Genomic DNA, 23,057 nt, shown 5'->3' with positions numbered 1-23,057 from the left:
AAATTTGCCTCGAAAATAATTGGTGAATTCAATGACCCAATACACAAATCGTCTTCAAATTTCAAGTCAATCGGATGAAAATTGACAATTTTAGAAATCTGGCCTATGTTGACCTTTGGCCTATTTTGACCTCAAAAAGAATTGGTTGAATTCAATGACCTGATATGCAAATCCTGTTCAAATTTTTCATCATTTAGATGATAATTGAGGATTTTAGAAATTTGACAAAGATGTTGACCGATAGGCCTCTTGCTTATGATGAACTCCACCATCCATACTCTGTGCAAAGCGTTGGTGCTGCCGAAGCAGTCTCCTTGGCTATCGGACACAATCCTGGATGGGTCGCCACTCCGATACAGAAACCAGCAAGCTGATGCCAGCACTCATTTTGCCGAGCTCAGAAAGATGAGAGAAACTTGACTAAGTGGTGAAGTTTTGTGGAGATCAGTTTAAAATTGTAAACTGCAGGTGACACAGATAGACAGACAGACAGACAGACACAGAATTACGCACAAGACCAACCAATATACTTGAAAAATCTTTGGTTTGCGCAAGTAACAAACAAACAAGATGAAAATAAACCAATGTCACCCGCAGGGTGACCCGTATCTTGCCAAAAGGTGACCACGTGTGACTTCTTTAAGGTCACACTGAGCTGAACAGAGCTGCAATCCACCAGGAGCGACTCCTTGAGGAATATCTGCCTACGAGAGATTCCGATGAGAATCGTTCTACAGAGTAATCATGAAAAATATGTGTTTGCCTCATAACGTTACCAAATGATGTCATAATGTCTCAAGCTTGACATATCTAGAAAGCACTCATCGAGGTGTTCAATTTGAGGTACTACACGATATGGTTCCTAAAACTTGAAAATTTGACCTTGGGGTCAAATATGTTTGACCTCAGGCGCAAACCATGAAGGTCAAGGCCAATCGCCACCAAAAACTAATCAGCTGAGCGCCAGACCATATACTACATTCCCATAAAGTTTAGAGACGATTAGATTAAAATTACTCAAAAAATAAGGGTTTCGTCGACTCCCCTGATTTGCGACAAAATGACCTTGACCTTTGACCTTGACCTTCAAGATTTTATGCGCTGAAAGGGACCTCTATAGGCCTCTGATATGCGAAGTTACAAAAATTTCCAATGATAACTGTGCTCTGCAGAGTGATTTATACGTGATTACAGACAAAAAAAAACAAAAAACATATGAAGGTCAAGGCGAATCCCCACCAAAAATTAATCAGCTGAGCGACAAACCATGAACTATATTCCCATGAAGTTTGAAGACGATCCGATCAAAATTACTCAAAAAATAAGCGTTTCGTCGACTCCCCTGATTTGCGACAAAGTGACCTTGACCTTTGACCTTGACCTTCAAAATTTTGTGTGCTGAAAGGGACCTCTAGAGGCCTCTGATATGCGAAGTTACAAAAATTTCCAATGATAACTGTGCTCTGCAGAATTTTTTATACGTGATTACAGACAAACAAAAAAATAAAAAATAAAAAAAACATACAAGCTGACTTAACATATCTTGCAAAAACTTCGTTTTGGCAAGATAAAAAAGACGTCGTGCAGAGCACGATACTTGCAAAATCCACCCCCCTCTCAAAGGTTGCCATGGGTACATCAACTTGTCCATTTCATCTATCTATAATTCCGGGTGTGTGTGTCTGTGTGTCTGTGTGTCTGTGTGTCTGTGTGTCTGTGTGTCTGTGTGTCTGTGTGTCTGTGTGTCTGTGTGTCTGTGTGTCTGTGTGTCTGTGTGTCTGTGTGTCTGCGACTGCTGTTTCTCGCCAATACTGAGTCCGATCTAATTGAAACTTGCCAGGTATATTGCTGGGGACCTGAGGATGTGCCTTTTCAAGGTTTGATATTAATCGGACAAATGATTCCCAAGTTATGGCCATTTATTTACCAAACCAATGGGAAGACACGTTGTTGCGTGGGCGTGGCCGATGGGGAAGGGAAGCACAGCCACGTTCCCCATTACGGGTTACAACGTACGGGCTTCCGGAGAGTGATGACTTCATGTATTCTAATAATTTCTCGATTTCTTATGCGCATTTATAGATAAACACAATGGCCCAAGTTATGATCGTTTTCATATTAGACGGTGTATAAATTTTGGGAACATCAGAGTGCTGGTATGCTCCGAACCAGGAAGTAAATTTTTTCTCTCTCTTCTCTTCTCTTTTTGTTTTTCCTTGCCACGGCATTGCGAAAAGGTAAAATACGTTGGCGCTAATTGAATAATTGGGTATTAAAAATAAATTGCGAATAATCGTAACTGCGAATAATATCGAACTTCCGGGTCACGCACGTACGCGCACGTGAGAGCGAAGAAACGGCCTGTGTGGTTTATTTATTTATTATTATTATGATGATTATTATTATTATTATTATTATTATTTTTTTGACGGTCATGTACTAGTCAAGAATAAAATTGAAAATCTTAATCAAAACTCGTGTCAATTGGATGAAAATTGATTATTTTCAGATTGAAGTTGATGATTTTAGAAGGTTGAACTTTTTTTTTTTTTTGTATACCTTGGTCGAGGCTCGTATGAGAGTAGATGGTGACACAACTTGAGTTGACCTTTGAACTTTTAACCTCAAAAATAGTTTTTTTTTCCCCCAAATTAAGTTACGCCATATGCAAATCCTGTTCAAATATCAAGTCAATCGGATGAAAAATATCGATATTTTTTTTTTTTTTTTTTTTTTTTTGAAATTTGACCTCAAGATGACCTTTGACCTCAACTTGGTAAAGTTACATGAAGACCAGTTTAATATTGTGACCTGTAGGCGATTGACATGAATACAGATAGACAGAATGAAATATCACTCGTACAGTGACAACTTGATGAAATGGAACGACACTCTGTAGAGCACAAACCTCCACCAGGCTGAATAGTTTACATTTTGTATCCCGCTGAATGGCCGGATCTGAATCCGGACCTGAACCAAAATCAAATCGGCTTCTTCTTGTTACCGAACCAACTCATCAACCAAGTTGAATCCGAATCCGTCCACAACTTTTTGAGATATCATGCTATACAGTACTATATCATTTTTAGCCCTTTCTCTCAATGGTGAAGAATCACTTAAAAATTCTCAGATCCAGATCCAGATTCGGATATTCACCAAAATTAAGCGTTGATGTCCTTGGCCAGTCACAGACACACACACAAAAAAAATTCAGTACGATTGCTTGAAAACTGTGGCCAAAAATCGTGAGACAGTCAGACACTACAGATTAACATACTTGGCAAAAAACATTTTTTGCCAACTAATAATGCACAAGACCAACCAATATACTTGTAAAATCTTCGGCTTTTCGCAAATAACAACCAACCAAACAAACAAACAGACAGACAGGGGTGAAAACAACCTCCATCCACCTTACGTGGCAGAGGTAATGAGATTATCCCTGTGGAGTATTTGCAGCGAGGGAAGGAGTTTGTTGTCAAAATACAGTCTCTCTCTCTCTCACACACACACACACACACACACACACACACACACACACACACACACACACACACACACACACACACACACACACACACACACACACACATTGCCTCAATAGACTCCACCTTCAATGCAACAAAGATCTGGCAAACTGCTCATTCCTTAATTGCCATGATTTAAAAAAAAAAAGCAGGACGATATTGCAATTTGCTCTGTCTGTCTGTCTGTCTGTCTGTCTGTGTCTGTCCACCACGCTATCTCCTCATAAACGGTGGTGCAGAAATTCACCAAACTTTGTAGGTATGATCACAACTTGGCAAGAAGGTTCAAGAGTAGTAATATTTTTGGACTGTCCCCCTGAGCGGGGTCAAACGATCAAATACCGAAAAATGCAATTACGTGCACATTTTTTAAACATATTTTTATTTTATTTTATGAAACTTTGTATAAGCAATCAACATTGGGTCACACATGAAATATGTAACTTTTTTTGGATTTGACCCCGAGGTTTATGCCCCAGGGGGTGGGGACTTGTCACAGGGAGATTGTTTTTTTTTTTAACTCATAATTTGATATTGGCTCATTCCTGGTGGAACTGTTTGCAATCTTTCAACCTTGCCTTAGGTGGGAAACGTATGGATTTGCGACGGCACGCCATCGACGTGAAGGAAACTACATGAAGGAAAATCCTTCTGTATTTCCTTCTTCCGCTCTTCCAACAATAAGTTTCCCTTTTATTATTTTATAAATCGAATGAATCATTTTCTTCAACAGGTTCATCTCTTTCCATGGATCTCTTGCGTACCAATTGCCACTCAGACACACCCATGAAAACATTGCATGTTGGGATGAGAGAATAGTAATGGCCTAAATCCAGGATACCACTGTATAGCAAAGACACAGGTCTTTCTTTGACTCCTCCTGTTATGATAATAGCTTGTACAGCGAACTGCTGTTCGTTTTTCAAATAAATATTGATTGCCAAATTGCACTTCTCACAAATTAACGGTTATCTGAAAATACGCAAAGTCGTCCCATTTATGCCCGATATCTTATAACTTTCCCGATCTCTTGAATACCACACATCTGGGCTACATGGATCAACCATCTCCGCAACTAACCACGAGAACCGGTCCCAGAGTTTACAGACATTATTAACAGTTTTTTGTCTCGGTTTGACATGAATGTTCTCATCACCATCCACCATCACCAGATTGACATGAAACCCAATAATTTGGGTGGAATATAGTCATTACATTTGACCATTGCACCTGGATAACATACATCATGACGCAAAAACATGCCGAATGCTTATTACTTGCGACCATTCTATAGTTTCACATTCTGCTTTGAACATTTGGGCTAAAACAGAAATTGCATTAAAAAATTCCATGGGATCAATCGTGCATTTTGTTTTCTAAAATCGTAAAATAGTGGGATGCTCAACCATGGGATGCCCGTTTACCATTCATCCGAGGGACCGCACACACATTGATGAATCGCCCTGCCTGTGAAGCACTGGGGTGACCACTCATAGGTGGGTCACGTTTCAAATCCTGGATAGACAGCTGAGAGGCAAGTCTGCATAACTCCAGGCCATCTCGTCATCCGGACACAACATTCGACTCACCCACACCACTTTATTTGACTGTACACCCTCAACACAGCCATCTCAGCAACGCATGGAAACGTACCACAAACACACACCATACTCAACATGCCACACACCACACCTCAACACACTTACACACCATAACTCCAAGACTGACACCCAGGTCTGATGCCTGCCGTTTTTGCTGCTGCTCAAAATGTCAGGGCATGATTTTGATTGTGGTTGGAGTCGGGTGAGCTGTTCAACCAATGGGGCGAAGGCAGTTCATTAGTACAAACATAGTCCAAAAATGAACTGGCTTATATATACGGATAGGGAATCACCTTAAGATTTTTTTTTGCGGATAGGGAATCACCTTAAGATTATGCATATCAAATCTCATCCAGTTCCATCTACTGATAACCACTCAGTATCCATTTGAATGAAAAGTACCGGAAATGCGGTTTGAAATCGGAAATCCCCAAAGTTCGAGGGGGTGCTGTGGGTGAACAAAGATCTAAATCGAAAATCCGGCTGGATCGTTTGGGCACAATGTATTCCAGACGATTTGTGTGAATTTTCATGACCATCCGACCATAACCCTAGGAGGAGTAGCATTTGGCGCGAAGGCACCTCCGGCTCTCGCATATTATCGATTTTTGCACTAATTGACCTTTGACCCCTGACCGAAGCAAAATCGGTCAATATGTCCTGAGGCAAAGTTGTAGTACTCATTGAGCACCATGAACCTGCAAAGTTTCATTCGTATCGATGCACTCACCTGGTCGCAAGGGGGCCTTCAATTTTTTGCCAATTTTCACTCATACCCTAATTGTAGTGGGCGCTGCGGGTAAAGTATTCCATATATCACAAAAACCAGAATATATTTGATAGAGCATCACCTGTAGATCATTCGTGCCAAATTTCATAACCCTACGTGGGATAATGGCTTTCGGAATTGATTTCACGTGAACGGTACTGATTTTGAAGGTTTTTCGGTTGTTGCTAGGGAACCAAAGCGTTCCTAGCAACCATCACAATTTCAAAAGCACTCGGTCATAAGTTGTACCTACCACCCGAGTTTGGTCAAAATCCGCCCACGTTTACTACCAATTATGCTGATGACAAACGAACAACCATCCAAACAAACCGACAGAATTACTGACAATAAGGGTCACCTATTTCGGCGACCCAACAATAAGGGTCATCTATTTCGGCAACCCAATATATATGAGTATATATTTTAGTAGATGGTGTCAACAAGGGACTTAGACCAATCAGCCATCTCCTCATCAAAAGCAAAGTAATGAAATACAGTGAATTAGTCTTGCTGGTTCAGGCGAGTGTTGATGGACAGGTAGAAAAATGTAAACAATCAGCACGTTGATTGAGGTATTCTGACTTGATTGACCACTATGGGAAGCAAGGATAAGCTGATGTTTCGGATCACTGCCTTGATATTTTCGATAGAGCAAAGGGTTCACCGTTCGACAGAGCGACAAGGGTTCACCGTTCGACAGAGCGACAAGGGTTCACCGTTCGACAGAGCGACAAGGGTTCACCGTTCGACATAGCGACAAGGGTTCACCGTTCGACAGAGCGACAAGGGTTCACCGTTCGACATAGCGACAAGGGTTCACCGTTCGACAGAGCGACAAGGGTTCACCGTTCGACAGAGCGACAAGGGTTCACCGTTCGACAGAGCGACAAGGGTTCACCGTTCGACAGAGCGACAAGGGTTCACCGTTCGACAGAGCGACGAGGGTTCACCGTTCGACAGAGCGACGAGGGTTCACCGTTCGACAGAGCGACGAGGGTTCACCGTTCGACAGAGCGACGAGGGTTCACCGTTCGACAGAGCGACGAGGGTTCACCGTTCGACAGAGCGACGAGGGTTCACCGTTCGACAGAGCGACGAGGGTTCACCGTTCGACAGAGCGACGAGGGTTCACCGTTCGACAGAGCGACGAGGGTTCACCGTTCGACAGAGCGACGAGGGTTCACCGTTCGACAGAGCGACGAGGGTTCACCGTTCGACAGAGCGACGAGGGTTCACCGTTCGACAGAGCGACGAGGGTTCACCGTTCGACAGAGCGACGAGGGTTCACCGTTCGACAGAGCGACGAGGGTTCACCGTTCGACAGAGCGACGAGGGTTCACCGTTCGACAGAGCGACGAGGGTTCACCGTTCGACAGAGCGACGAGGGTTCACCGTTCGACAGAGCGACGAGGGTTCACCGTTCGACAGAGCGACGAGGGTTCACCGTTCGACAGAGCGACGAGGGTTCACCGTTCGACAGAGCGACGAGGGTTCACCGTTCGACAGAGCGACGAGGGTTCACCGTTCGACAGAGCGACGAGGGTTCACCGTTCGACAGAGCGACGAGGGTTCACCGTTCGACAGAGCGACGAGGGTTCACCGTTCGACAGAGCGACGAGGGTTCACCGTTCGACAGAGCGACGAGGGTTCACCGTTCGACAGAGCGACGAGGGTTCACCGTTCGACAGAGCGACGAGGGTTCACCGTTCGACAGAGCGACGAGGGTTCACCGTTCGACAGAGCGACGAGGGTTCACCGTTCGACAGAGCGACGAGGGTTCACCGTTCGACAGAGCGACGAGGGTTCACCGTTCGACAGAGCGACGAGGGTTCACCGTTCGACAGAGCGACGAGGGTTCACCGTTCGACAGAGCGACGAGGGTTCACCGTTCGACAGAGCGACGAGGGTTCACCGTTCGACAGAGCGACGAGGGTTCACCGTTCGACAGAGCGACGAGGGTTCACCGTTCGACAGAGCGACGAGGGTTCACCGTTCGACAGAGCGACGAGGGTTCACCGTTCGACAGAGCGACGAGGGTTCACCGTTCGACAGAGCGACGAGGGTTCACCGTTCGACAGAGCGACGAGGGTTCACCGTTCGACAGAGCGACAAGGGTTCACCGTTCGACAGAGCGACAAGGGTTCACCGTTCGACAGAGCGACAAGGAAACATCAGTTTCTCTTCATTAACTAAATAGACAATTGTAGCAGATTTTGAGACTCCTCTTTTCTCCAACCTTGTGCTCTCAGCATCAATTTGGTTCCCACCCAGGTAATTGCACTTTGGACATGCTGCTTATACTGTGCCAGCAATACATGGATACCCTCACACTCATACAAGAGATCAGGATTATCTCCATGAACATGTCTGTAATTTTTATCTGTGTAGTGCTCTTCCTGATTGACAAACTGTCTGCTAACTTGATCCGGAGTTCCCTCCTTTACTGGCCCTCTCAGATTTCGCATGTGATCATAAATAGCAGGTTGATTTGGATGGAAATGTACCCAAAGCTGTCCCTCTAGAAGTCTCTCCCATCGTGTGTCCTGGGTCTCTTCTGCCGCATACGATACATCTTTCCGTTCTGGTCGAATTATTGATTTAATTAAACATTATTTTTTAATTTTGATTGGTATTATGGGGGACAGATGTGATTTTCGATTGTATATTAATATTAGTCTTTACATACGAGGTGTTATGCGTCCATTTTGCTGAAGATATTTTTAAGAGACCGATGAATTGTTTGATATACCTGGAGGTTGAAAAACAATTCAAGTAATCTCTTCCTCATCGGTATATTGTACACCGCTCCTTCCAAATTCCATATCCAGCGATGCACGACGTCATTGCCTGGCGCCGAAGGGAGTACTCAGTTTTTACTCCGTTTTCTTCCTTGTTTTCTTGTTTGTTTGTTTGTCCAGGCGATATTTCAGCCATCCTTAGTGCTGGGAAGCTGAAATTTGGGAATCAAAGTGAATATTTGCTTTGCCCAAAACATTATTTTTATTAATTTTTTTTGATTAATAAATTAATTGATTAGTAACTTAATTATTATCTATTTATTAATTCCCTATTTATTTTATTTCTTATCCTGGCAATATCTCAGGCATATTTTGAGCTCGGAAGCTGATATTTGGACATGACAGTGACCAAGCAATTTGGCTATCAAGGGTATTTTTGATTTATTGATTAATTAATTAATCTATTAATTATTCATTTGTTGATTAATTTTCAAAAAGTTACAGATTCGGATGAAACAGTGGTGGCTGAGGTATGCTATTCGGCAATTCATCGAGAAATTAATTATTTTACGATTAACATTTATTTATTTTAATTATGCAATGGATCAATTAATCGATCAGTTATTTTACGCCGCTTCCTCCCAATTCTGACTCCACATGCTGCAAGGTGACATCGCCTGGTGCCCTGGAGATGTCACGCGCTGGAAGATTTGTTATTTATTTATTTATTTATTTATTTATTTATTTGGCATGGGGGGCGGTGTACTTTGAATTTTCTGTTACTTGTTTTTCTTTTCTCCTCTTTGTGACTAAATCGGCAGTGTTATAACCGGTGGCTAAACTATACTCAAATCTAGATGCTTTAAGTTGCTAATCTGTTTGGTACGGAATGATGTGGTTCCACTTTCTCTCAACCTCCATATCCATTCCCAGGTGGATATCAGTGCGGCCGTAGCTTACACCATTGCTGTGAAAGAGGAGAGTGAGACCACCTTGATGAAACGTGCTTCTGCCATAACCAGCGAGCTCTTTAATAAGTTCTATAAGGAGCGAGTAATGGAGATTGTCGATGCAGATGAGGCAAGTTTTTTTTTTTTTTTTTTTTTTTTTAATGTACATATATATATATATATATATATATATATATATATATATTTTTTTTTTTTTTTTGTGTGTGTGTGTTCGAAAATGTCAAGGCTCGCGGAAAGTCTTGATTGAATGCGAAGTTTTGTCCAACGATTGAGGAAACTATGAGCAATGGAGCAATGGTGTTGTGTGTATTTGCACCATGCCCTTGTTGGTTGACATTCAACATTAGGACAGGAATTTATCATTCTTGATGGTACAAGATGATCTGATGGAAAGCCAAGTTGTTATTTTGTGTTCGTAAATGTGTGTGTGCTGATAAAAACAACTGATCCTGCACCACAAGATGTGTAAATCAGTTGTGGCTTTATAGTCGTGAGATACATATATTTTTTTCTCGAGATCATAAGAGGGTGTTAAACCCCAGTTGTGAAGGAGTTGTCACACCAGGTTGTCCAATTAATTATTTTTGACATCTCAGCCGTGTACCTTTGTCTTCAAATACATTTAGATTTAAAAAATAAATTCTCGCCGCATTTCAAGTGTTTATTATCCCGACGCTTTGAAACAAAATGGGGAATATTTTAATCGGCTCCTGCCTGCCTATCTGTCTTTCTGTCTGACCGTCCATCATGCTAACTCCTCCAAAGCGGTTTTGCAGAAATTCGCCAAACTTGTAGTTCTGATCACCATGTGGCAAGAGGGCATGAGAGCAGTATTATTTTGGGGCCAAAAGGTCAAATACCAAAGTTTTAAATATGTAACGATTTTTTTGGGATTTTATCCCTGCTTCATACCTCAGAGGATGGGGACTTAGAGTTACACGGGTTATTTATTTATATTTATTCATTCATTCATTCATGTGTAGCCTGTGGCTGCTTGGCTGCATCATTTTCTGGGGGCGTGCCTGTGACGCTGATGCAGTGCCACTGTCACCAGCATGTTGGTACTCATTTCGCCGACCTCGGGAGGACGATGGGTCCTGTCAACCCTACCCGGTGTTGATTCAACGGCCCAGCGGGGGCTTTAACTCAAGACCCTTGGATCTTCAGCCAGCCACCCCAATCGTTAAAGCCAACACCAGGCCTGTCACAGGGCTCAAAACATCGTTTTCAAGCCCAAAATTAGATCTCAGGTCATTCCTGGTGGATCTCTCTGCCATCTTTGTACTTTGCTTCCGGTGGGAAGTGTGCGGTGATTTGCGATGGCATACCATCGACGTCACTCTGGTTTTTGTTAATTCAATTATCTTTAAGGAAGTTGTTGTGCTGTTCCGACTGTCTTTCTTTTCGGAAACTGTGAATCCACATGTATTCAGTGTTAAAGACCAATTTCATTTTGTGATGGATGTTGTTTTTTTTTTCTTTTCAGAAAGTTCGGCACATCAAATTGGCAGAAAGTGTTGAGAAAGCTATAGAGGACAAAAAGTACTTGGTGGGCTCGGACCCATCATCTGTGGAGATGTGTTATCCTCCGATCATCCAGAGTGGCGGAAACTATAACCTCAAGTTCAGTGTCGTAAGGTGAGAGTTTGGTCATTGTGTTGTTCTAATAACTATTTGATTGGAAGTGGAAAGACCAAAACAATTTCGAATCGTTTTTAAAGCTAACTCGCCTATCACGGACGAATTGTCAGGACTATTTGGTAAAGATGAGAGAGACGTGATGTTTAAAGCTATGGTGTGATGAGAATCCCAGGAAGGATGTCTTGTTTTAAACTTGTTCTGCAATTGGAAGTTCCTCTGACGTGTCGATTACGTGCTAGCACAGGCTGGGTAAAGGGAGAAACCCCACATTATTGACTCAAAACTGCATGTTTGTGCACATTTTATTAATTTTTTTTTTTTAAAGTAAGGAAGATTGAGGCTCATTGGAGAGCAACGTGCATAAGGGCAACGGGGCAATCGACTGACAATGGGGGGTTGACTGATGTCCTGGAGGGAAGAGTGTGATAGAATCGCTACAAGAGGGCAGTCCCATCAGCTGGAGAAAAGATGGGAAACGTGTGGAAAGCCTGGATTTTTGGGGGTTTCAGCAGGAAGTGGTTTCTGGCAGAAAAAAAGTGTGTCCTGGAAGAGCTGGGGAGGGCTGAAGGAGCATCTGGTGCTATACCTGAAGAAGCAATCCTTGGAACAAAGACATTAGAACAACAAAACTCCACAACTTGGTCCAACTCTGAACGGAGCTGTACACTTTGTGTCTTGTGAGGACTTCGTTCCGCCTTCTGAAACAACCGAGAGCATAATCCATTGAGCTGTGGTTAAAATGCCTTGTAGGATGAGTGTTTCTTGTTTTTCAAGGAATGACGAGAAAGCAAGTCTGTCTGTAATCGGCTGCATAAGTCCATTCATCACGCTACCTCCTCCATAACGGTTGTACAGAAAATCACCAAACTTGATACTTTTGTTCAATGCATGGCAAGAAGGCACGAGAGCAGGGTATCATTTTTGCCCCTTGGGGCAGGGTCGAAAGGTCAAATTCCAAACTTGTACATGAAATCAACATTGGGGGGACACATGAAATATGTAAGGATGTTTTGGGGGATTTTGACCCCTGGTTCATGCCCCAGGTGGTGGGGATGTTAGTTATGGTCACAGGAGTCAAAACGGGGGAGTGTGGGTGGGGGGGGGGGAGAATTCGGCCCAAAATTTGATCTCGGGTCATTCCTGGTGGACCTTTTTCCCATCTTTCACTTTGCTGATCTTTTGAAAGTTGTTTCGTGATCTTTTGTCATTTTTTTGTCTTCAGAGGATCGACCCATTTGTTACAGAATTTGTGGCTTGATGCAATGTTTACCCCTATCAGATGCTGAAGAGATGACTGCCCACTCCATCAGTGATAGGGTGCATCATTGACTGGGTATGCCTTGTGTTGGCTTAATGGTTATGGTAGTGTGCTTGGGATCCTAGGATCCTGAGTGCAAATCCCACTCGGCTGTTGAATTAATACCAGGTGGAGTTGACACTGTCCGTCATCCTTCCGAGGTCAGCAAAATGAGTGCCAGCATGCTGGTATCCTGTGTCGGAGTGGTGACCCGTCCAGGATTGTGCGCAATAACCGAGGATTCTGCTTAGGCAGCACCAATGCTCTGCACAGAGTGTGGTCCCCATGGATGGATGGATTGACCAGGTGAATAGCCATACTTTTTGCCACGAAGTTCGGTCTTTTAAAAACGGCCAATAAAATGGAGACATTGAGAAGAGCCGTGTTGAGTCGAAGAGGATGGTAGAAAAGTTTGTGATTATCAGATGCATTAGAAAGGACATTGCATGTGAGATCCTGGTTTGGAACATTCTCTTATTGAGGCCTGCTGCCTCCCAAAAACCGATACTGTCTCCGTATTTTCCATCATTAATCACCGAGCTCACCTTGTTTCATTACTTTCCAATAAATCAGAAGTTCCTTCCTCACCATGCTGCTGGTTCTTCACAGTGATAAGAACTACATGCACTTCGGGACGATCACCAGTGCAATGGGTGTGCGTTACAAGTCGTATTGTTCCAACGTGGTGCGAACTCTCATGGTCGATCCCAGCCAAGCCATGCAGGACAACTACAGCGTGTTGTTGCAACTGCAAGATGAGCTTATAAAAGAGCTAAAGCACGGTAAGACAGGTCAGGAAGTGTATCCTGGTTTCTCGCTGTTGTCATTGCCACGGTTAAATCCTCGTGTGTCATGGACTATGTTTGTGTATCCAATTTGATATTTGAATGAGCACATACCCCAATGATGTGCCAAACATCATATATGATTGAGAAGTCATGACAAGGAAAATAGATTCAAAATGAAATGTGTATATTTGTATACGAGGTGTGTTCAAAAAGTATCCAACCTTAATTTTTTGTGCCTAAACAAATGAAGCGAGGGAGGCGTGGTTTGGTGCACGTATGTAGGCGATCCTAATCCGTATGCGTGAATATTTTCCCGCCTGCAGAAGCTGTCAGTTCGCGACAGACCGCCGATGAGTGAGGAAGTGTAAGTGAGCGCCGTCGGATTTTCGTTTTTGACAAAATGACGGAAAAACTTGAACAGCGCTACTGCACCAAAATTTGTGTAAAGCTTGGCGATTCCCAAGTGGAAACGTTCCGTAAGATTCAACAGGCCTTCAGGAACGAAGCAATGGGCACCACACTGATAAAAGAGTGGTACAACCGCTTCAAAGATGGTCGCACATCAGTGGAAAGTGAAGCACGTTCTGGTCGGCCCTCAACATCCCGAAATGAGATCGTCATTGACCAAATGAGGACCCTGCTGATGCAGGATCGTCGAATCACGATCAGAGAACTTGCAGACGAGGTAGGCGTCAGCATTGGATCCGTTAATTCCATTGTGACTGAGGATTTGGGCTTAAGGAGAATCTCAGTGAAGTTCGTGCCAAAGCTGCTAATGATCGAGCAGAAGCAACTCTGTTTGGAGATCGCACAGGACACGCTGGAGACTGTGAACAGCGATCCCAACTTCGTCAACACAGTGATCACTGGCGATGAGACCACAGTGATCTGTGATGATCGATTTTGAGATTTGAGACAAAAAAGGAAGGGAACGAGGGTTAGGGTTATGTGCATTTATGTTTTTATGCATTTATGTCACCCTTTATGTTTTTATGAGTTAATGTTTTTATGTGTTTATGTTTTATGTGTTTATGTTTTTATGTGTATACGTTTTTATGTTTTAATGCGTTTATGTTTTTATGCGTTTGTTTTTTTGTTTTTATGTGTTAAAGTGTGTATGTTTTTATGTTTTTATGTAATTTTGTGTATGTTTTTATGTGTTAATGTGTTTATGTTTTTATGTGTTTGTTTTTATGTGTTTACGTTTTTATGAGTTTATGTTTTTATATGTATACATTTTTATGTTTTTATGTGTTTATGTTTTTATGTGTTTGTTTTTATGTGGTTATGTTTTTATGTGTTTGTTTTTATGTGTTTATGCTTTAATGTTTTTATGTGTTTATGTTTTTATGTGTATACGTTTTTATGTGTTTATTATTTTTATGTGTATACGTTTTTATATTTTTATGCGTTAAAGTGTTAAAGTGTTTATGGTTTTATGTGTTAAAGTGTGTGTTTTTCTGTGTTTATGTTTTTATGTGTTTATGTTTTTATGTGTTTAGGTGTGTATGTTTTTATGTTTATGTTTTTATGTGTTTTTGTGTTTATGTTTTTATGTGTTTGTTTTTATGTTTTTTATGTGTTTATGTTTTTTATGTGTTTGTTTTTATGTTTTCATGTTTTATGTTTTTATGTGTGTGTGTTTTCATGTGTTTCTGTTTTTATGTGTTTGTTTATGTTTTTATGTGTTTATGTTTTTATGTGTTTGTTTTTATGTTTTCATGTTTTTATGTGTGTGTGTTAATGTTTTTCTGTTTTTATGTGTTTATGTTTTTATGTTTGTTTATGTTTTTTTGTGTTTGTGTTTGTTTTTATGTGTTTCGGTTTTTATGTTTGTATGTGTATGTTTTTTATGTGTTTATGTTTATGTTTTTATGTTTTTATATGTTTATGTTTTTATGTGTATGTTTTTATATGTTCATGTTTTAATGTGTTTCTTTTTATGTTTTTATGTGTGTGTGTTTTCATGTGATTATGTTTTTATGTGTTTCTATTTTTATGTGTGTGTGTGTTTTCATGTGATTATGTTTTTATGTGTTTCTGTTTTTATGTGTTTTTATGTGTTTAAGCTTTTTATGTGTTTGTTTTTATGTTTTCATGTTTTATGTGTTTATGTTTGTGTGTGTTTATGTTTTTCTCTTTTTATGTGTTTATGTTTTTACGTGTTTATGTTTTTATGTTTATGTTTTTATGTGTATGTTTTTATGTGTTTACGTTTTTATTTTTTTATGTGTTTGTGCTTATGTTTATGTTTTTATGTGTATGTTTTTGTTTTTATGTGTTTGTTTTTATGTTTTCATGTTTTATGTTTTTATGTGTGTGTGTTTTAAGTTTTTATGTGTTTACGTGTTTATGTTTTTATGTTTTTCGGTGTTTATGTTTTTCGGTGTTTATGTTTTTATGTGTTTATGTTTTTAATGTGTTTATGTTTTTCTTGTGTTTGTGTTTGTTTTTATGTTTTTATGTGTGTTTTTATGAGTGTTTGTTTTTATGTGTTTACGTGTTTATGTTTTTTATGTGTTTATGTTTTTTATGTGTTTGTTTTTATGTGTGTGTTTTCATGGGTGTATGTTTTAATGGGTGTATGTTTTTATGTGTTTATGTTTTTATGTGTTTATGTTTTTACGTGTTTGTTTAAGTATTTATGTGTTTATGTTTTTACGTGTTTGTTTATGTTTATGTTTTTACGTGTTTGTGTTTGTTTTTATGTTTTTGTGTTTTCATGTGTTTATGTGTTTATGTGTTTATGTTTTTATGTGTTTATGTTTTTATGTGTTTCTGTTTTTATGTTTCTATGTTTATGTTTTTATGTGTATGTTTTTGTTTTTTATGTGTTTGTTTTTATGTGTTTATGTTTTTTTTATGTGTTTATTTTTATGTTTTCATGTTTTATGTTTTTATGTGTGTGTGTTTTCATGTGTTTATGTTTTTATGTGTGTTTTTCTGTGTTTACATGTTTATGTTTTTATGTGTTTATGTTTTTTATGTGTTTATGTTTTTATGTGTTTGTTTTTATGTTTTTGTGTGTTTATGTGTTTATGTGTTTGTTATCTTGCCAAAACGAAGTTTTTGCAAGATATGTTAGTCAGCTTGTATGTTTTTTTTTTTTTTTGTTTGTCTGTAATCGCATATAAAAAATTCTGCAGAGCACAGTTATCATTGGAATTTTTTGTAACTTAGCATATCAGAGGCCTCGAGAGGTCCCTTTCAGCACATAAAATTTTGAAGGTCAAGGTCAAAGGTCAAGGTCACTTTGTCGCAAATCAGGAGAGTCGACGGAACCCTTATTTTTTTGAGTAATTTTGATCGGATCGTCTTCAAGCTTCATGGGAATATAGATCATGGTCTGGCGCTCAGCTGATTAATTTTTGGTGGAGATTGGCCTTGATTTTCATATGTTTTTTTTTTTTTTTTTTTTTAAATCTGTAATCACATATAAATCACTCTGCAGAGCACAGTTATCATTGGAAATTTCTGTAACTTTGCATATCAGAGGCCTATAGAGGTCCCTTTCAGCGCATAAAATTTTGAAGGTCAAGGTCAAAGGTTAAGGTCACTTTGTCGCAAATCATAGGAGTCGACGAAACCCTTATTTTTTAGTAATTTTGATCGGATCGTCTTCAAACTTCATGGGAATATAATTCATGGTCTGGCGCTCAGCTGATTAATTTTTGGTGGCGATTAGCCTTGACCTTCATGTTTAGCGCCTGAGGTCAAACATATTTGACCCCAAGGTCAAATTTTCAAGTTTTAGGAACCATATCGTATAGTACCTAAAATTGAACACCTCGATGAGTGCTTTCTAGATATGTCAAGCTTGAGACATTATGACGTCATTTGGTGACGTGATGAGGCAAACGCATATTTTTCATGGTTACTCTGTAGAACGATTCTCATCGTAATCTTTCGTAGGCAGATATTCAAGGAGTCGCTCCTGGTGGATAGTAGCTCTGTTCACCTCAGTGTGACCTTAAAGAAGTCACACGTGGTCACCTTTTGGAAAGATAAGGGTCACCCTGCGGGTGACATTGGTTTATTTTTATGTGTTTATGTGTTTTTGTTTTATGTGTTTATGTTTTTAAGTGTTTGTTTTTACGTTTTTATTTATTTCTGTTTTTATGTGTTTCGGTGTTTGTTTTTATGTTTTTATGTTTTTTCTGTGTTTATGTTTTTATGTGTTTACGTGTTTATGTTTTTATGTGTTTCTGTTTTAATGTTTTTATGTGTATGTTTTTCGGTGTTTATGTTTTTATGTGTTTATATTTTTATGTTTTTTATTTGTTTATGTTTTTTATGTGTTTATGTTGTTCATGTGTTTACGTGTTTGTTTTTATGTTTTTATGTGTGTGTTTTCATGAGTGTGTGTTTTTATGTGTTTACGTGTTTGTTTTTTATGTTTGTTTTTATGTTTTCATTTTTTATGTTTTTCTGTTTTTTATGTGTTTATGTTTTTCATGTGTTTATGTGTGTGTTTTCATGGGTGTGTTTTTATGTTTTTCTGTTTTTATGTGTTTATGTTTTTATGTGTTTATGTTTTTATGTGTTTGTTTATGTATTTATGTGTTTATGTTTTTACGTGTTTGTTTATGTTTTTATGTGTTTATGTTTTTATGTGTTTGTGTTTGTTTTTATGTTTTTATGTTTTCATGTGTTTATGTTTTTTATGTGTTTATGTTTTTATGTTTTTATGTGTTTATTTTTTACATGTTTCTGTTTTTTATGTTTTTATGTTTATGTTTTTATGTGTTTATGTGTATGTTTTTGTTTTTTATGTGTTTGTTTTTATCTGTTTATGTTTTTTATGTGTTTATTTTTATGTTTTCATGTTTTATGTTTTTATGTGTGTGTGTTTTCATGTGTTTATGTTTTTATGTGTGTTTTTATGTGTTTATGTTTTTATGTGTTTGTTTTTGTGTGTTTATTTGTTTATGTTTTTATGTGTTGATGTGTTTATTATCTTGCCAAAACGAAGTTTTTGCAAGATATGTTAGTCAGCTTGTATGTTTGTTTTTTTTGTTTGTCTGTAATCACATATAAAAATTCTGCAGAGCACAGTTATCATTGGAATTTTTTCTAACTTCGCATATCCGAGGCCTCTAGAGGTCCCTTTCAGCACATAAAATTTTGAAGGTCAAGGTCAAAAGTCAAGGTTTGTTTATGTTTTTATGTGTTTGTGTTTGTTTTTGTGTTTGTGTTTATTTGTTTATGTGTTTGTGTATATTTGTTTATGTGTTTGTGTTTATGTGTTTATGTTTTTACGTGTTTCGGTTTTTATGTTTTTATGTGTATGTTTTTATGTTTTTATGTTTTTTATGTGTTTGTTTTTATGTGTTTATGTGTTTGTTTTTATGTTTTCATGTGATTATGTTTTTATGGTTTTATGTGTTTATGTTTTTTATGTGTTTGTTTTTATGTTTTCATATTTTATGTTTTTATGTGTTTATGTGTGTGTGTCCCAACTGACTGGAAGAGGGGCCTTGTTGTCCCTCTCTGGAAAGGGAAGGGTGATCGCCAAGACTGCAACAACTACCGAGGGGTGACACTGCTCTCAGTGCCGGGCAAGGTCTTTGCTCGGATAATTCTCGATAGGGTTCGCCACCATCTGCTTGAGCACCAGCGTCCAGAGCAGTCAGGCTTTACACCAAAGAGGTCAACGATTGACCGTATCCTTGCACTTCGTGTCCTCACCGAACGCAGACGAGAGTTTCAGCAGGGGCTGCTTGCAGCCTATGTTGATCTCTGTAAAGCGTTCGATTCAGTGAATCGGTATGTCCTCTGGAGGATTCTTGGTCTTCGTGGGGTGCCACCAAAACTGATCGATCTGTTGTCTGAACTCTACTCTGGTACTGAGAGTGCTGTGAAGTGTGGTGGTACCATCTCTGACTTATTTCCAGTTGCTACTGGAGTTCGTCAGGGATGTGTACTTGCCCCCACACTTTTCAGCACTTGTATGGACTGGATTCTAGGGAGGATGTCGGAGAGATCAAGTTGCGGTGCGTCATTTGGGAATGTCAAGATCTCGGACCTTGACTTTGCAGATGATGCAGTCATCTTTGCGGAGACTTTAGACATCCTCTTGGGGGCCCTCGAGGTGCTGAATGAGGAGTCGGAGCCGTTGGGATTACGGGTTTCTTGGGTCAAAACTAAGATCCAGGCTTTCGGTGACATCTTGGATGCTGCTGTCCTGTCTGTGTCTGTTTGTGGTGAGGATGTTGAGGTCGTGGAGAGATTCACTTACCTTGGCAGTGATATTCATGTCTCTGCTGGCTGCGAGTCAGAGGTCAATAGATGTCTGGGTCGGGCCTGGGGAGTCATGGATTCACTGGATCATGGGGTGTGGCGCTGCCGGTACCTGTGCGGGAGGACGAAAGTCCGAGTCTTCAGGTCCTTGGTACTTCCAGTCTTGCTCTCTGGGTGCGAGACTTGGACTCTGACCAAGGATCTGAGACGGAGACTTAATTCCTTTGGTACCAGGTCTCTTCGGAGAATCCTTGGCTATCGCTGGTCGGATTTTGTGTCCAACGAGCGGTTGCTGAGAGAGACTCAGATGAGATTTGTTACCTGCATAGTCCGTGAGCATCAGTTGCGGCTGTATGGACATGTGGCTCGTTTTCCTGACTCTGATCCTGCTCATCAGATTCTCTCAGCGAGGGAGTCTCATGAGTGGAGGAGGCCAGTGGGTCGACCACGTGCCTCATGGTTGCAACAGGTTGACCATCATCTCAAGGAGATGGGGATGGGCCTGGCATCTGCCTGGGGGATGGCCAGACGGAGGCCCCTGGAGTACCGGCGGAAAGTGGACGCAGCGACGTGCTGTTCTGGCACATGCTCCCATACCTGACCTGACCTGTGTGTGTGTGTTTATGTTTTTATGTGTTTATGTTTTTATGTGTTTGTGTTTGTGTTTATGTGTTTATGTTTTTATATGTTTACGTTTTTATGTTTTTATGTGTTTTTGTTTTAATGTTTTTATGTTTTCATGTTTAATGTTTTTATGTGTGTGTGTTTTTATGTTTTTACCTGTGTTTTTCTGTGTTTCTGTGTTTATGTTTTTACGTGTTTTTTTAAAAATGTTTTTATGTGTGTTTTTTTTGTGTTTATGTTTTTCGGTGTTTATGTTTTTATGTGTTATATTTTTATGTTTTTATGTGTTAATGTTTTTAATGTGTTTATGTTTTTCATGTGTTTATTTGTTTGTTTTTTTTTATGTTTTTATGTGTGTGTTTTCATGTGTGTGTGTTTTTATGTGTTTACGTGTTTATTTTTTTATGTGTTTATGTTTTTTATGTTTGTTTTTATGTTTTCATTTTTTATGTTTTTATGTTTTCATTTTTTATGTTATGTTTTTTTATGCATTTATGTTTTTCATGTGTTTATGTGTTTGTTTTTTATGTGTGTGTGTTTTCATGGGTGTGTGTTTTTCTGTTTTTATGTGTTTATGTTTTTATGTGTTTATGTTTTTACGTGTGTGTTTGTTTTTATGTGTTTATGTTTTTACGTGTTTGTGTTTGTTTTTATGTGTTTATGTTTTTGATGTTTATGTTTTTATGTGTTTTATGTTTTTTATGTTTTATGTTTTTATGTGTTTATGTATATGTTTTATGTTTTTATGTGTTTTTGTTTTTATGTGTATGTTTTTTATGTGTTTATTTTTATGTTTTCATGTTTTATGTTTTTATGTGTGTGTGTTTTCATGTGTTTATGTGTGTTTTTCTGTGTTTACGTGTTTATGTTTTTATGTGTTTATGTTTTTATGTGTTTATATTTTTCGGTGTTTATGTTTTTATGTGTTTATATTTTTACGTGTTTATGTGTTTGTTTTTTATGTGTTTGTTTTTTATGTGTTTATGTTTTTATGTGTTTGTTTTTATGTTTTTATGTGTTTATGTTTTTATGTGTTTATGTTTTTATGTGTTTAGGTGTTTGTTATCTTGCCAAAACGAAGTTTTTGCAAGATATGTTAGTCAGCTTGGATGTTTTTTTTTTGTTTGTCTGTAATCACATATAAAAAATTCTGCAGAGCACGGTTATCATTGGAATTTTTTGTAACTTCGCATATCAGAGGCCTATGGAGGTCCCTTTCAGCACATAAAAATTTGAAGGTCAAGGTCACTTTGTCGCAAATCAGGGGAGTTGACGGAACCCTTATTTTTTTTGAGTAATTTTGATCGGATCGTCTTCAAGCTTCATGGGAATATACGTCATGGTCTGGCGCTCAGCTGATTATTTTTTGGTGGCGATTAGCCTTGACCTTCATATGTTTTTTTTTTTTTTTTTTTTTTTAATCTGTAATCACGTATAAATCACTCTGCAGAGTACAGTTATCATTGGAAATTTTTGTAACTTCGCATATCAGAGGCCTATAGAGGTCCCTTTCAGCGCATAAAATTTTGCAGGTCAAGGTCACTTTGTCGCAAATCATAGGAGTCGACGAAACCCTTATTTTTTTAGTAATTTTGATCGGATCGTCTTCAAACTTCATGGGAATATAATTCATGGTCTGGCGCTCAGCTGATTAATTTTTGGTGGCGATTCGCCTTGACCTTCATGTTTAGTGCCTTAGGTCAAACATATTTGACCCCAAGGTCAAATTTTCAAGTTTTAGGAACCATATCGTGTAGTACCTCGAATTGAAAACCTCGATGAGTGCTTTCTAGATATGTCAAGCTTGAGACATTATGATGTCATTTGGTGACGTTATGAGGCAAACGCCTATTTTTCATGGTTACTCTGTAGAACGATTCTCATCGGAATCTCTCGTAGGCAGATATTCCTCAAGGAGTCGCTCCTGGTGGATAGCAGCTCTGTTCACCTCAGTGTGACCTTAAAGAAGTCACACGTGGTCACTTTTTGGCAAGATAAGGGTTACCTTGCGGGTGACATTGGTTTATTTTTATGTGTTTATGTGTTTTTGTTTTATGTGTTTATGTTTTTATGTGTTCATGTTTTTTATGTGTTTATGTTTGTTTTTATATTTTTATGTGTTTCTCTTTTTATGTTTATATGTGTGTTTTTATGTTTTTATGTGTTTAGGTTTTTTTGTGTTTATGTTTTTATGTTTTTATGTGTTTACATGTTTATGTTTTTATGTGTTTATGTTTTTTATGTGTTTGTGTTTTTATGTGTTTATGTCTCTATGTGTTTATGTTTTATATGTTTGTTTTTGTGTGTTTATGTTTTTATGTGTTTATGTTTTTTTATGTGTTTGTGTTTTTATGTGTTTATGTCTTTATGTGTTTATGTTTTATGTGTTTGTTTTTGTGTGTTTATGTGTTTATGTTTTTATGTGTTTATGTTTTTATTTATTTCTGTTATGTGTTTCGGTGTTTGTTTTTATGCTTCTATGTGTTTATGTTTTTACGTGTTTTTGTTTTTATGTGTTTATGTTTTTTTGTGTTTGTTTTTATGTGTTTGTTTTTATGTGTTTATGTTTTTTAAGTGTTTATTTGTTTGTTTTTATGTTTTCATGTGTTTCTGTTTTCATGTGTTTCTGTTTTCATGTGTTTCTGTTTTCATGTGTTTCTGTTTTCATGTGTTTCTGTTTTGATGTGTTTATGTTTTTATGTGTTTGTGTTTGTTTTTGTTTTTATGTGCTTGTGTTTGTTTTTATGTGTTTGTGTTTGTTTTTATGTGTTTGTGTTTGTGTTTATGTGTTTTTGTTTTTTATGTGTTTATGTGTTTGTTTTTATGTTTTCATGTTTTATGTTTTTATGTGTTTATGTGTG

At 38.7% G+C, this 23,057-nt stretch overlaps 1 protein-coding gene across 3 annotated transcripts in view; it reads left to right on the top strand.

The window, feature by feature from the left end:
• Positions 1–23,057, top strand: part of SUPT16H (SPT16 homolog, facilitates chromatin remodeling subunit) — a 91,749-nt gene that overhangs the window by 7,997 nt on the left and 60,695 nt on the right. For all 3 annotated transcript variants that reach the window (XM_085890235.1, XM_085890234.1, XM_085890233.1), the window contains exons 5-7: positions 9,569–9,715; positions 11,093–11,244; positions 13,154–13,326. In XM_085890235.1, coding sequence (XP_085746361.1) covers positions 9,569–9,715; positions 11,093–11,244; positions 13,154–13,326 — 472 coding nt within the window. The remainder of the gene's footprint in view (positions 1–9,568; positions 9,716–11,092; positions 11,245–13,153; positions 13,327–23,057) is intronic.

This window comes from Eptatretus burgeri, chromosome 7 (genome assembly GCF_056783735.1).
Source record: "Eptatretus burgeri isolate ZD-2024b chromosome 7, Ebu_testis_v1, whole genome shotgun sequence".
NCBI classification, from domain to species: Eukaryota; Metazoa; Chordata; class Myxini; order Myxiniformes; family Myxinidae; genus Eptatretus; species Eptatretus burgeri.
This window is presented reverse-complemented; position numbering and strand designations above follow the sequence as displayed.